This window comes from Dendropsophus ebraccatus, chromosome 6 (assembly GCF_027789765.1).
Source record: "Dendropsophus ebraccatus isolate aDenEbr1 chromosome 6, aDenEbr1.pat, whole genome shotgun sequence".
Lineage (NCBI taxonomy): Eukaryota > Metazoa > Chordata > Amphibia > Anura > Hylidae > Dendropsophus > Dendropsophus ebraccatus.
Window position 1 is genome coordinate 115652685 of NC_091459.1, and position 16031 is coordinate 115668715.

The following is a 16031-nucleotide window of genomic DNA, read 5'->3' on the forward strand; positions in this document are numbered from 1 at the left end:
CCCTTATAGATGGTCCCCTTCCCCCCCCCTATAGATGGTCCCCCTCTTCCCTCTCCCCCTCCCTTATAGATGGTCCCCCCTTATAGATGGTCCCCCTCTTCCCCCCCTACCTTATAGATGGTCCCCCTCTCCCCCCTCCCTTATAGATGGTCCCCCTCTTTCCCCTCCCTTATAGATGGTCCCCCTCTTCCCCCCCCTTATAGATGGTCCCCCTCTTCCCTCTCTCCCCCCCCTTATAGATGGTCCCCCTCTCCCCCCCCTTATAGATGGTCCCCCTCTTCCCTCTCCCCCCCCCTTATAGATGGTCCCCCTCTCCCCCCCCCTTATAGATGGTCCCCTCTCCCTTATAGATGGTCCCCCTCCCCCCCTTATACATGGTCCCCCTCTCCCCCCTCCCTTATAGATGCCCCCTTATAGATGGTCCCCCTCTTTCCCCCTCCCTTATAGATGGTCCCCCTCTTCTCCCCCTTATAGATGGTCCCCCTCTCCCCCCTCCCTTATAGATGGTCCCCCTCTTTCCCCCCTCCCTTATAGATGGTCCCACCCTTATAGATGGTCCCCCTCTTTCCCCCCTCCCTTATTGATGGTCCCCTTCCCCCCCCTATAGATGGTCCCCCTCTTCCCTCTCCCCCTACCTTATAGATCGTCCCCCTCTTTCCCCCCTCCCTTATAGATGGTCCCCCTCTCCCCCCTATAGATGGTCCCCCTCTTCCCTCTCCCCCTCCCTTATAGATGGTCCCCCCTTATAGATCGTCCCCCTCTTCCCCCCCCCTACCTTATAGATCGTCCCCCTCTTTCCCCCCCCCCCCTTATAGATGGTCCCCTTCCCCCCCTACCTTATAGATGGTCCCCCTCTCCCCCCCCCCCCTGCACAGCAGATAAAACAAAAACAAAAAACAGCACACAACTCACCTGCCATCCGTTCCCCCGTCGAGCCTCTCTGGTCTGGTCCCGGCTGATGTGCGGCTGCCCGGGGTGTCCCGTCCTGTCCCCGGCAGCGCGCGCATCAGAGAGCTCCCCGTGTGCCTGTGGCTGTGACTTCCGGCGCACGGGGATCTCTGATGCGCGCGCTGCCGGAGACAGGATGGGACACCCCGGGCAGCCGCACATCAGCCGGAGGACTAAGGCTGCATTCCCACGTTCCGTGATCCTGACGGATCACGGACGTGGAATGCATTTACCGGAGTCCCCCCGCGCCCGGACAGCATCTGTAATGAGATGCTGTGAGCGGGGGGGACTGTATTCATAAGCGCCGCGCGGCTGATTCATTACAGCGCGGCGCTTATGAATACAGTCTCCCCTGCTCACAGCATCTCATTACAGATGCTGTCCGGGCGCGGGGGGACTCCGGTACATGGTACGATCAGTGGCGGATTATAATGTGGGCGGCCGCCCGAACCGCTCATATTATAATCTGCCACTGAATGCCGCCCCCATGAAGACAGCTGGTGGCGCCGCCTGAGGCAGACGACTCAGGTCGCCTCATGATTGCGGCGCCCCTGCCCGCGGCCCTATTTATAATACACAAGCCGGGGACCCGATACGAAGATTGGCGGGGGGTACAGAGGTCGGACTAGGTTCCGCTATCCACAGGATAGGAGAAAAGTAAAATTTTTCCTAGAATACCACTTTAAATCTTTCTAGCCATTGCCTGCCCTTGGTCAGTTGTTGGTCTGGAAAACATGTGTAGCTCTAGCCTTAAAGGGGAGCATCCCTTTAAAGAAGGGTTACCGTAGCCAATAATCAGCCATCTGCAGGATAAGTAATAACTGCTGAATGTTGGGGGGGGGGGGGGGGGTGTATGTGGTGGAGGGATGGAGTGCTATGTGCACTATATGGCCCTCCAGTTGTTACTATAAGTTGAGGCCAGAGCGATTTTTGGCTGTTTTTGGATTATTGGCGACAATTGGATGTATTTGGCCGATTATCAGCCATTACGGCCGATAATCACATGTAATAAAAGGCAGCGATCAGCCTACATGTGCGATGGCGCAGGTAATAGCGCTGGCAGCGAGCGGGAGAGCGAGAAGCAAGCAAGCGCTGACCTGACAGGTCGGCCCTCACTTGCTCCTGGAGATTGCCCTGTGTAATAGGAGCTTTACTAGCCAAAGCTCGAGGCTATAACAATGGGAATTGTAGTTTAACAACAGCCGGAGGACCATAGGTAGTCATGGCTGACCACCGCTCTATTCTAGTCAAGTGGGCAGTCCTACTCAGTGACTGACAGCTCTCTCTCTCTGTATGCACAGCTGTCACTGAGTAGGACCGCCCACTTGACTGCCTGGCCCTGAATAAGCAGAGATTTATATGACGTTATCCCACAAAACTATATATGTCTGCTTAGCTGTACCTGCCCTATATAACATGCCGCCTGTAGATTAATTATAAGTCCACTTTAATGCTGAAGATTTAAAGATTTTAAAGGACTTTCTATTTTACTTAAAAAGTTATGTCTGTTTCTTTGTGGTATGATAATAAAGTTTGTAAAAAAAAAAAAGAGATTTCCATTCATGGTGCCACTGTGTGCTCAACATGTGGTTCTTCCAGCAGCTGCAGAACTACAACTCCCACCATGCCCTACTGATTACAGGAGAGCCCTCTCACCCTCCACGTCTGTGTTCTCCTACCTGTAGCTCCTAAAACTACAACTCCCATCATGCCCTCATAAGCAAGGCAGTCAGGGCATGATGGGAGTTGTAGTTTTCCAGCTGGAGAGCCCCTGCTTGGGGAGCACTGCAGTAAACCAAGGGGCAGGACTACAGTTAGTGACGTAGATATACCTGGCCAGGAGGGTGGGGCTAGGGGGGGGGTATCGGCCAAAGGTAAAGGGGGCGGAACAGGAGGGCAAGGAAGTGTATACTGTGATAAGTAATAGGCGGGAAACCGGTGGCTGCCACAACGGGGGGAACGGGAGAAGACAGGAAGGAGGAAGCCGGAGCTGTCGCGCGGTGTACACACTCTCCAGAAAAGACGCGGCTACAAAGGGGGCGTGGCTAGTCTGAAGAGAAGGCGTGGAGTTAGTCTGAAGTTTCGATTTGAATATGGGCGTGGCTACAGAGGGTTAGCCGGGAAAGAGGCGTGGTTATGTAAGGGATGTGCAGGAACTGGGATTCATACCAATTAGAGGCGTGGTTATCCCTGGGAAGGAGGCGTGGTTATAGTCGGATAGAGGCGTGGCTCGCTAGTTATTCATAGAAGCACTGACGGAGGAGGCGTGGTTATATTGGAATGTTGACCCGGGATAATATGCCAATGAGGGGCGTGTCTAGAGTGAGAGCGGGGCGGGGCTATTCCCAGGGCTGAACCTGGCAGAGAGGAGTGGTGACACTGGGAGGTGCAGCCAGCAGCCACTGCCCTAGTGTGGGGATCACGGACTCATGGAGCGGCGGCTGCTACCGCTGGGGATCCGTCCCGGGCACGCTTGTTAGCCGCTGTCACCGGCCGCCCGTGTGTGTATGAGGCGCTGGAGTTGCTGCCTTTGTTGCTGTCAGTAGCGGTGCTGTGTGCCGGTGCACTCTCCGCACTTGTGCTGCACGCTGGAGCGGCTTTGTTGCGGTGCTGAGTGTGTAGTCGGGCGGCAGATAGAGAGGTGTGTGCCCCCTCCTGGCAGCTCCCCGGGCACCACTCCTCATCCTCCTCCTCTTCACCATCATCACCATCACCATGCCGGATCTAATCAGTGTGTCGGAATTTATAGCAGAGACCAATGAGGATTACAAGTCTCCCACCGCTTCTAACTTCACCACCAGGCTGAGCCAGTGCAGGAACACAGTGGCAGCCATAGAGGAGGTAAGTCCTGGGCAGCAGCAAGTGTGCAAGAGCGGCTGCCAGTGTGCAAGAGCGGCTGCCAGTGTGCAAGAGCGGCTGCCAGCGTGCAAGAGCTGTGCAAGACCTCGGTGCACAGATCCACAGCTTGGGGGGGGGGGGCAGTGTTATAGGGGAACCCTGACCTGCTGAGGGGGGCAGTGTTATAGGGGGACCCTGACCTGCTGAGGGGGGCAGTGTTATAGGGGGACCCTGACCTGCTGGGGGGGGGGGCAGTGTTATAGGGGGACCCTGACCTGCTGGGGGGGGGCAGTGTTATAGGGGGACCCTGACCTGCTGGGGGGGGGGGGCAGTGTTATAGGGGGACCCTGACCTGCTGGGGGGGGGGCAGTGTTATAGGGGGACCCTGACCTGCTGGGGGGGGCAGTGTTATAAGGGGACCCTGACCTGCTGGGGGGGGGGCAGTGTTATAGGGGGACCCTGACCTGCTGAGGGGGGCAGTGTTATAGGGGGACCCTGACCTGCTGAGGGGGGCAGTGTTATAGGGGGACCCTGACCTGCTGGGGGGGGCAGTGTTATAGGGGGACCCTGACCTGCTGGGGGGGGGGCAGTGTTATAGGGGGACCCTGACCTGCTGGGGGGCAGGACTGATGCAGGTTAAATACTGAGGGTCTGTGCATTGTGCCAGCGGCTCCAGTTGTTGTAAAACTACAACTCCCATCATGCATCCTTGCATTACTGATTGGGGGGAGCAATCCCTATTTGTTGCTCTCCAACTATTACCAGGCTACAACTCCCCTCATGCTCCGATATCTGAAGGATAGGGGTTCTTAGCTGTCAGGGAATGATGGGAGCTGTAGTTATAGAGCCTCAGTATGGAGATCATTCATGTAAAATTTCCGGCTTGGCTGGTCTGTCTTTGTGCAGAAATCTCCGAGCCGTGCCAAAGGGGCGTGATTGCTCTATAGTGACAATCTTATACAATCTGATCACAGATTTCAGCAGTGTCATGGGTTGTGGATCTATCAGATGATCATCTGGACATGGATTTCCCCTTTAAATGTGACTCCGCCCTTTTTTTTTTACTGGCCTTGTCTGAACTGTCATTTTGTCTTTTTATAAATAATGTCAAAAATTATGCTGGAATTTTTAAAGGGGGTTTCTACTTTGGACCTTTTTTTTTTTTAAAGCAGGTGCCAAGCTCACTACCCTCACTATCACTTCTCTTGTAGGGCGGCAAGCTGGTGCAGCCGCTTTCAGAATTCCTGTGATTATTATTATTTTTTTTTTTCTTGTGACTAGTCCTTGAATCCTTAGTGTAGCTGTAGCCTCAGGCTGTGTAATACCTCCGCATTTATGTGTCCGTATTACAGGTGTTGGTCCCAACCCAGTGGGGAGTCTGATGACCCTGACTGACAGCTGTCACCAGACCCTCAGTCAGGGTGGAGTTTGCATCTGTAATGGGGGCATAGGGTGCAGCCCGCTCCTATGACAACACTTCTCTGATCACACTACAGTCTTCATCAATGATGGTGACCTACAGTATATGACCACCGCAGTGAACATCATCACTGGAGGCTGGGTGTGCAGTGACCACTGTGTGACCAGAGAAAGAAGTGTTGTCATGGGAGCGCCAAGGAAATACTGTCTCATTCTATGGGTCTTCTATGTGGTGTACCATATCTCGGGGGTCTAGCTTACAGGAAACATTGAGAGTAGTAGTTCCACGACAGCGTGAGAGCCTCAATCTGTGTACAGTATCAATGGTGACAACATGTCCTGTAACTTGTCCTTGGATTGTATGCGTTGTATATGAGGAGCACATCTATATACTGCCCTGTGCATGACTCATTGTACAACATGGATACTGACTCAGCGTCTGTGTGAATGACTGACCGGTATGTGGACTATGGGACAGAACAGAGATATGCCCAGTGATGTGCCACCTGACACCCTGCAGAGGGTAGGGTCCATAATTTGTCACCTGACAACCTGATGTAGGCTGATGCCTGCATAGATGTCCAAATGTATGGTGTATGCCTTAAAGGGGTTATCCACTTTGTACGATCCTAAAAGTTCCCAAAGTATCTCCAACAATCAGCTGTTGATAACCAGGCAGTAAGTGTTCAGTTTCCCTACAGCTCCACCACAGGTGAAATGAAGTATTACATAGTGTCCATGTAAATCAGTGGGTTGTCTCTTTAGTACTGGACAGAGCAGGTCCTCCAGAGTGGGAGACACTCTTTGTAACTGCTCTTCAAAAGAACCAGGATATAAACATAGAATTTACTGTTAGGGTATATAAAAAAATAGGTTTCTTGAACCAGGCAATCCCTTTAAATAATGCCACACCCTACATGTAGAAGTTAGTGACTGCTGACGCCTGAACATGATGTTGTATTGGTTTTGGTGTGACCACCGGTATGGTGGACATTAAAGCAATCAGAAAGTTGTCACCCAGTTTTTGCAGACAAGTACATTTTCCTGTTCTGGATGCGTAAAGACTCTTGTAGATGGGCTGAGGGGCTGCAGATAACAAGTGCGATCCAGGTGATTGTTTGCTGAGCCTTCACAAGACGCGATTGAGTGATCAGGCTGCAGGATTGATTGCCAGATCATTCATGTGGCCCTTTAGCTTCATCATTGTTGGCCGCACGTTGGTTACATAGGGCAATACGGCCCACAATGATAACTCAAGCGTACCCAGGAACGGTTAATTGCCTATAAATGGTGCGTTTACACAGATTTATCTGACAGATTTTTGAAGCCAAAGCCAGGAATGGATTTGAAAAGAGGAGAAATCTCAGTTTTTCCTTTATGACCTGTTCTCTGTTTTATAGTCTGTCCTTGGCTTTGGCTTCAAAAATTTATCAGATAAATCTCTCTGTGTAAGCCCAACCTAACAAGGCCATAACGTATAGGTGCAGATTTATTCCTCAGGAGTCTGGGATAGATGGGTGACATCTATCATATGTAATTCTAAAACACTGTGCAAAGGTGGTGTTTCCCTTTAAGACAGAATTGTATGCGGCGCTGGTTAATAGGCGAGCGTTATTATCATAAATGAAGTGACAAGTGACCTCGAATAGTGAAATGTTATCATCCGCTCTGAGGAGAAGAGGCTCGTCTTGTGTCTGTCACGCCGGATGTCATTAACCCCACGGAGTCACCGGCATTGACTCTGACATTGAGCCCCAGCTGTGTTTTCTGTTCAGAGGTTTATCTCATTCATAAAACTGTAAAACACCTATTCAGAGCGTCAGGTCTTGGCGTTCCCTTGGTTCTGCCTGCTCAGCAGAGAGACTAGCAAACACCGTGCTGAGTACCCAGCCGGCTTTATTATACCGGCTATGATTTATACAGCAATTACCGCACGGTTTCGGTAGAGCGGATCAGGGTGTGCAGTATTGGTAGCAGATTAATATAGACTATGTTGCTAGAGAGGTAGTCTTGTGAGATACGTAATATTCATTCATAGTGTTGGGTTATACACATGCATGCAATGATGGGTAAATTATACTATGTACTAGCTCCAGACAATACCAGATGGTGGAGAGTGAAACCCTATATACTAGCTCCAGAGATTACCGAAACTCTCAGAACTTCTGTATGCATTACTGTATATGGAGGTTTGTAGGAACAGAACATTTGGAATCTACAGTCTTTTGGGTAGTAGCTATGGGCACTAGAGGGAACAACCAGGGGTGTTGGTAGACTGAAGGTGGCATGGGCACCATTGGGGCATCATCGGCAGAGGGGTAGGAGTCACCATCGTTGGTGCCAAGAGATCCAAGCACAGGGCAACATGGAACATGGAAAATTTGGCTGTGACTGGTGTGTTCACATATTAATGTTTTTTTTTATTCAACTTTGAAGGCAAAGGAATGGATCATATATAGAGGACAAGTATAAAGCAAAGACTGAAAATTCTCCTGCCCTTTAAATCCATTCTTAGCATTATCCAGGATTAAAAAAAACATGGCTACTTTCTTCTAAAAAGTACACCACCCCTGTCTCCCCGGGTGATGTGCTGTACTACACTAGGCTTCATTCACTTCAATAATACTGAGCTGCAATACCACATGCAAACTAAGGACAAGAGTGGCGCTGTTTCTGGCAGAAACCAGCTAGAAAACCCCTTTAAAAACTGCAGCAAGCGAGGAGGAGCGGGTAAGCTGCCCGGGTGATTGTCAGATCGTCTGGGCAGCCCATAGGAGACAGCGGCAGTCTGCTGCCACCGTTACTATTACACGGAGCAACAGCAGATTGTTACAAGGCTGATCGATATAATTTCAGCCTGTTGAAAGACAACGATCAGCCGACATCGTGCACAATCTTTGCACTGATCAGTTTACATCTTCACGCTACAGTACTGATACAGCCACGCGGCTGTATCAGTACTGTAGCGTGAAGATGTAAACTGATTCAGCGCTCCCGGTATCATAATGAGTTAGGCTGTCGGTAGCTCCGAACTTCGTTCCGTAGCACCTCTTCCGTATTTTACGGTGTATGGAACGTGTGAATCCCCCCTGAGGCTATGTTCACACGTAGTATGAGACCGGCCGTTCCATGACCCGGCCAGGTCATGGAATGGCCGGTGTCAGAAAAGATCATCCCGGCAGCATTGCAACAATGGCCGTGATTAGTACGGAACTTGCGTTGTGTGAATATGGCCTATGGCTGTATTTTGGACTGTGATCGCATCTGGTCTCAGGACTCAGATTCGGTGCCATCTAAACATGGGCAGCATGTCAGATGATTATAGAACTGACATTAATGAGTGCAAGTTCCTATAAATCTTACAGAAAAAAAGAAGTGTATTTTAAAAGGGGTAGGATATACAGTTTCTGGTACTTCACACAGTCTGACTTTGTTGAAATATTGGAAACCCCCTCTCAATAATACTGCCCCCCCCCCCCCCCCCCGGACTTCAAAGTTCTCCTGGCTAAAGTCACATCCTGAAAAGGCAGCTGGCAATCCTACCAGGTGTACGGCCTCCTTAAGGGGAGAAGAATAAAGTGTGCAGCTTGCCTGTAATTGTGGACACATATTAGCCTGTGTTCACACTTGTAAGCTTGGTGGCATTCCTTCTTGATGTGGTTTACTTGTAGAGAAAATTCCCGGCAAAGAATTTACACAGATGTCACTTACAGAATTTACACAGAATGCCGTTCACATTCAGCAGCTAAGGATTGTTGCCGTATGGATGTCATAGATGGGGTCCTCTTCTGCTAGGGATTCATCTATTAGTCCAGTTTTATTAGAGCCACAAGACACATCCCAGCTATGGGTCTAATGGCTAGAGCTGGAAGTATTATAGATCCCTGTCAGGCTTTCAGCCTGAGGTGTCACCTCCAAAAACTTTAGACTTGTTGAATGTTTTGATCACTTCAAGTCTGAATGTTCATACCCCGACCAGTCACTTACTAGAGCCGGGAGAGTTCTCTCCTGTATTTGTTTATGTAAGAGTATGTTCACACTACGAAATCCGAGCGGATAAGTTTCGGTGGATTCCGTGGCTCGTACTCGTTCACGGCAGCGCACATATCCGCCAGCTCCATAGACACCATTCTATGGCCGGGCCGATTGCGCATTCCGCCAAAAGAATAGACATGTCAGTGTCTATGTCACAGGCGGATATGTGCGCCGCCATGAACTGGTACGAACCACAGAATCTGCTGGAACTGATGTGCGTGGATTCCGTAGTGTGAACCTACCCTAACTGAGACTCTAATGGTAAGTCTATTCCCCTACTCATTTTAGTGATTGGTAGTGGTCTGAACATCGGGACTCCCACCGATCAAAACTTTTGACATGTCAAAAGTTTTTGGAAGTGACTTGTATTTTACATAGTTACCCATTGAATGTAAACGTATCAGCTGCTTGATCTGTAATGATCAGCTGATCACCAGCAAGTTGTGGTTTAGGCTAGGGTCACATCACAGTTGTATGTGTTCCACAACTATGATGTGAACCTAGTGGCAGCCCGTCATAATGGGATGCCTACATATATAGATGCACGTACCGTAATGATCCCCATTGACTTTAACAGTCTAAGCTTTTGAGTCCTGGAAAGTACATGTTTACATTTTGGAAATTAACGTAACATGGTCATTAGTTTATTAGGTTTGGCCTATTAAAGTCAATGGGGTCTGTGCCAGTTCGTAGTCAGTATATATGTGGAACGTATTGGAAAATCGTATTGTGAACCGGGCCATAGAGAAGTTTACTTAAACAGCACATCCCTTTAAGAATTGGTGTTAAAGGGACATGTTGCTATCATAGAGGAGCATACCCTTTTCTATTAGCGAGAGTGAAGATCTCAGTATCTGCTGAGGAATTGCCAGATGAGTAAATTGCACAAGTGACACAACTATATTTTTAATGGTGTATTGATCCGCCATATATCCTGACACGTGGAGGTCGATTTATATAACCCCACAGATTGGCTCTTCCCTTGTCCTCACTGTTTTCTAGTCCGGTGCCTCCGGGCACTGTGTGACGAAGACTGAGTCAGTATTTGCTGATCTATTGTAGATCTGCTCATTCACCCGCTCCATGACTTGGGGCATGTTAAGTTTTATTTGGTGCTGTCACTGCGACCGTGCAGCTGAACGTTTTTATAGTCCCCTTACAATATAACATGTCAGTGTGAGTGTATCGGTCATATGTGATGTTGTCTTATCATACATTATATATGAGATGGAAAACAGATGTTATGCCTTAGCTGTTTGTTTTTCCAACACGAATGTCTGATAGGTGGGGGGGTCTGATGAATATCTGATAGGTGGTTGGTCTAAAAAATATCTGATGGGTGGGGGGATATATATATAATATATATCTCATAGGTGGGGGGGGGGTCTGGCGAATATCTGATAGGTAATGAGGTCTAAGGAATATCTAATAGCTGGGGGGCAAATAACAGTATATGGGGGCATTTGAAATCTTTCCAATGACACCGCAGTCTGTTAAGCAACTTTAAGTTTTCACACACTGTAAAATACATCCGTAATTTTGAGAAAAAATACGTCCGTATTTGCAAAATAATAATGCGTTCCATTGCAGTCAATGGGAAATTAGCCGATACCATCCATATAGTGATTGTTTACCACTAGCTTTCACAGAATATCAGTTTTTAATTAAATTTTTTTTTTAATCGTCTGTTCGCACATATGTTTGTAGCAGACTGTTGTTGCTTTATTGCAGTTTATATCCCTGAATTCTGAAGAGTTAAGCAGTTGAGGGTTAAAGTTTGGGTGATGTCCACGCTTCTAGGCCTTTTCCCTGGCAGCGGCGGCTGTCATGTGTCATCATGTTTTGTTTTTCTACCTAAGGATTGTATAGAATGGAGCTCATGGACCAGAAATAACATCCGCAGGAGAGAGGGTCTGGTGTGGTCACGTGTGCCTGACATCCTGCCAAGGTTGCTGTGTGAGTGTGGAAATGGAATATATGTATAATGTATAGTTGGGAAAATAAAGAGAAGTCAGCCTGGGAACATTACGTGACAACTAGTATATGCGCCCTTACAGCTCTCTCAGTGGTTGTCACCCGAGTTTTCCCAGACCCCTCACCAGCAGATCTGTCAGGCAGTGACACGTTTCCTCCTCCCTTATCACCGCATTTGCTGTTTTATTATTCTAAAAAAGCTGGATGAAGACCCCTGCGTACTGCTCTCTTCACGCTAGATTTGGTTCCAGACAGGTTTATCTCAACGGAAGACTTATGTGCTTATTAGGACCATAGGAACTGTGCATAAGTTATGTAGTTTCCTTCATATCCCCTCTCTCTCTCTCTTTCTGTATATATATGTGTGTGTGTGTGTGTGTATATATATATATATATATATATATATATATATATATATATATATATATAAATAGCATTGACCTCTGTGCTATTCCACACAGCAAAAAATGTCACTTGCTGTCTTGAATTTGTATTTAAAATATAGGGTGATACTGGCATCAAGTTAACAGAGTTTTCCGGTGTTATTAAACTTTATATTGAGAACAGAAAAGAGCCTGTGCTTACCTCTCTGCACTCCCCTGGTGTCTTCCTACGGGAATTTGGTGTCCCCTACTGATGGCAGCTGCTTCCAAACTTTTATCGGTAGTGACAGCCCGCTCAGCCAGTCACTGGCCTCAGTGCTGTCCCATCAATGATTGGCTGAGAGGTTTGTCTCCAGAGTGGAGTCGGCTGTGATCAGCGGGACACCGGAGACCTATAGGAGGACACCAGAGTGCGGAGAGGAAAGCAAAGTTTCTATATTTTCTTGTTTCTATATTTTGTTTGCTTTCCTATAGGAAAAATAAATAAAAAAATAAAACAAGATTAATATATATTTTTTAAATGTGTGCAAATCTAGGGTAGGCTCACATACGTTTAGGTATGCAACAGCATACCCACCCTGGATACATTCATTTCATTAGACCGAATGTATGTAGTCTCCTTTTACACTGCCCAATGGAATTTGTATTTTCAGATCGGCAACCCCCCCATAAAAAAAAAGCGAAATATGCTTAAAAAATTAAATGCTTGAAATAATGTCACAAAACAGGGGTTTGCTAGGGAAACGATCTGCAAATATGGACAGGGCACGGATGCAATCTGTATACTGCCCACATTTTTCTGTACTATCTGTAATTATGGATCCCATGTATTAGACATGGTCACTAGTAGATTACGTTTGGTCCGTTGAAATCGGTGGATCCATTGAAGGTAAGCTGGGGTGTATGTCAGTATATACCACAATTGTACATCACCCATATTTCCCAGAAACAGAAATAACTACTAGTGTTGGGCAGATTAGCTAAACTGTTCGGGTTGGCAACGTTCTCCGAAGCCAGATGCTCTACTTTTGAACCCCGACGTCTGGAGAAGTTTGGTGCCGACCTAGGGAGTCCTGAAAAACATGGATACAGCCATAGGCTGTATCCCTGTTTTCCTCTCAGGCCTAGGAAGAATGTTGTCGAACCCAAACACTAATGATGTGTTTACACAGACAGATTTAGCTGACAGATTTTTGAAGCCAAAGGAAGGAACAGACTATAAACGGGGAACATGTCATAAAGGAAAGACTGATATTTTTCCTCTTTTTAAATCCATTCCTGGCTTTGGATTCCAAAATCTGTCAGATAAATCTGCCTGTGTAAATGCACCATAATAACTATCCATAAATAATGATAGTCTGGTGTTTTTAAAGAGAAGGGGACAGCTCTGGCACAGGGCTCCATTGATGTCAGTGTGGTGTTCTGCCATCCAGTCATCGTGACTTCACTACAAGATAACCTCGAAGCCTCACACTGTGAACATGGCCGTGGTGGTGCACTGTAGGAAATGACCCATTACAGTTCATTATATCACATTGAGAAGTCTTGTGCTGCCATAACTACACTCCATCATCTTCTGTACTGTCATCATCCACGGCATCTGATGTGAGGAGCATTGTCCTGGTAGACGGAGCAGATGCCTCACAGAGCGCAGCTCCAAATAATAAACTCAGTTAATATTCAGCCACACTCTTGTATTGGTGGCAGCTGCTCAGCGTGTCGTGCCAGGGAGTCCCGCACATAGTAGTAATATACTTACACAACACAGTGGCAGCAGTTTTGTGTTGTTGTTGCGGCCCACATTGGCACGTTGCGGCCTACGATGCTACAACAGGATTTAAAGAAATTCCATTCATATAATGTGAGACATCTATATCTGAAATCTGCACCTGGGCTGGTGTCCTAATACAAAAGAGATGTATGTATGTGGTATATATTGGGATTTTTGGTGGATTGGTATGCCAGTGTATACTGTGGGGGCCCATCATTTAAACCTAGAATATATTTAATGTGTGTGCTGGAAAATCATCTGGTGCATATGTTAAATGTAGCTATAGGCTACCATTCCTTTATAAGAGGCCAAGAGTTTCTTATTGCAATCTGCCGACATGGTATCTGTCAGCATAATTCACATTACTCTATATAAGGTATGCTGACACTGCAGTGTACCCATGTTGAGCCCATTCACTTTAAAGGTGGCTTCACACTAAGGAATCCGTGCGAAGTTCCTGTGGATTCCGTAGCTCGCTCCCATGCACATCTCCGCCCGTCCCATAGACTCCATTCTATGGCCAGGTGGATTCCGCTGTAGAATGCACAGGCATATTCTGTCAGGGTAATTGCGATCTATATTTATATTTGATAGATTCACTAAAGGGCTCCCCCAGCCTGTATCCCAAGTGCATCCTTTTTAGCAAGATGTGGTTTTGAAGCGTTTTAATGCTAAGGCCCCGTTCACACTGAGCAAGAACTTCGGAATTCCGCGGCGGAGCGCTCCACCGCGGAATCCTGCTGTGCTCAGGGTCTCACTGTGACTGAAGGAGAGGGCGCACGTGCGTCCGCTTCCTCCCGTCTCCGCTTAAAGAAACAACATGTCATTTCTTTGAGGGGCGAGCGGCGGCAACGGAGGAGCACCCGCCCTCTCCTTCACTCAAAGCAGCACACTGAGAAAGGCGGGAATTCCGACGTTCTTGCTCAGTGTGAACGGGGCCTAATTTTGTAACCATGGAGGGTATATTTCATATCAGCGTATATATACCAAAATGGCCTTTAAAATCACACTGATGTTTTTTGTTTTCTTTTATTACTGCTGTTGCTGCTTTGCTGGCTTTTTATTAAAAAAAACAAATTACCATTTTACTGCCTTTTACTTTATTTGTGTTTTTTTGTTTTTTTTAAATTTTGCAGGACATATAGTCTTAGGGCCGTGATGACAAACCTGCAGCCCCCCCAGCTATTGCAAAACTACAATTCCCATCATGCCTGAACAACCAAAGATATGGCTTTGGCGGCCCAGGTATGATGAAGATGATAGTTTTGCCAAAGCTGGAGGGCCGTGGTTTGCCATTACTGTCTAGTGTGTAATGTGTATTCAGGTGGGGAGCCTAGCACCCTGTGGCAAAACTACAACTCCTATCGTGCTCCTTTGACTGTCAGAGCATTATTGGAGTTGTAGTTTTGCCCTTGATAGAGGACCACAGGTTAGGGAGCTTTGACTTACTGCAGAATATATATAGAAACCTCGGAGAATTGGCGGAATTTATCGTAAATTGAAGTTCTGGTTTGAGAGTCATTTGGTCGATAAAAAGAGCATTCAGGGAAGAGTAATACAAGATGTGTAGTGTCTGCATGTATGATATTGAGTTGTGATAGTTTTGGGGTGGAAATGCGTGAGAGTCTCCTCAGTGAGAAGGAATTTGGTGCGGCGTGTTGGAGCAGCTGCAGCATTCCTCCTCCAGTCAGGGAGAGCAGCCATGGCTCTAGGTGGCTTGGTGACACACCAGGGCGGGGTTTGGCTTTCTCACAGGTAATTGAGGAAGTCGTGTTTTATCAGATTTGTGCAATCCGGGCCTGGCCTCCACCTCACGACACAGGCCGCCGTCTGCTGTTCTTCTCTCCTGCTCATAGTTACTGCTGGATGTCTAGACTGTTCAGATGTCTGCCCCACTCCGATCCTGCCCACAGCGTATAATGTCACTTCATTACTAGTACGCTGAAATAGATAGAAAGTTGGTGTATAACTCTGGGGCCTACGGTACATTTAAACCCTTTATCCACATTACTTAGTTTACATACTCGGTATGTAAAATTACATCCCTAGACCCAATCTGGCTTCTTATGGTCACACTGCCCCTGCTGTGCTCGGGATACATAGACTACTCTTTTCCTAATGCCCAAGCACAGCTCGGGATGAGCAGCTAGGTGGTTAAATGGGAACTCCGGTGAAAATCTTTTTCTTGCAGATTAACTGGTTTCAGAAAGTTATAAATATTTGTAATTTACTTCTATTTAGGAATCTCAAGTACTTATCAGCTGCCGTATGTCCTGCAGGAAGTACTGTATTCTTTCCATTCTGACAGTGCTCTCTGCTGCCACCTCTGTCCATGTCAGGAACTGTCCAGAGCAGGAGAGGTTTTCTATGAGAATTTGCTACTGCTCTGGAAAGTTTCTGACATGGACAGAGGTGGCAGCAGAGAGCACTGTGTCATACTGGAGAGAATACACCACTTCCGACAGGGCATGCAGCAACTGATAAGTATGGGAAGAGTTGTAATTTTAAAATAGAATTACAAACCTCTATAACTTTCTGAAACCAGTTGATTTTAAAGAACCCCTTTAAATGGCGTTTTTCATCAAGAACATAGGGCCTTGGCTGCTCCTTTTACATGCCGCATCCCCTATAGAGGAAATATAGTATTAAAATGAATGGCCATC

The 16031-nt window shown here is 47.4% G+C and overlaps 1 protein-coding gene across 2 annotated transcripts in view; it reads left to right on the forward strand.

The window, feature by feature from the left end:
• Positions 1-2934: 2934 nt before the first annotated feature.
• Positions 2935-16031, forward strand: part of ASAP2 (ArfGAP with SH3 domain, ankyrin repeat and PH domain 2) — a 120739-nt gene continuing 107642 nt past the window's right edge. The window contains exon 1 of one of the 2 annotated variants that reach the window (XM_069975706.1): positions 2935-3789. In XM_069975706.1, the coding sequence (XP_069831807.1) occupies positions 3664-3789 (126 nt within the window). In that variant the 5' untranslated portion in view covers positions 2935-3663. The remainder of the gene's footprint in view (positions 3790-16031) is intronic. The other variant, XM_069975708.1, reaches the window with a different exon arrangement.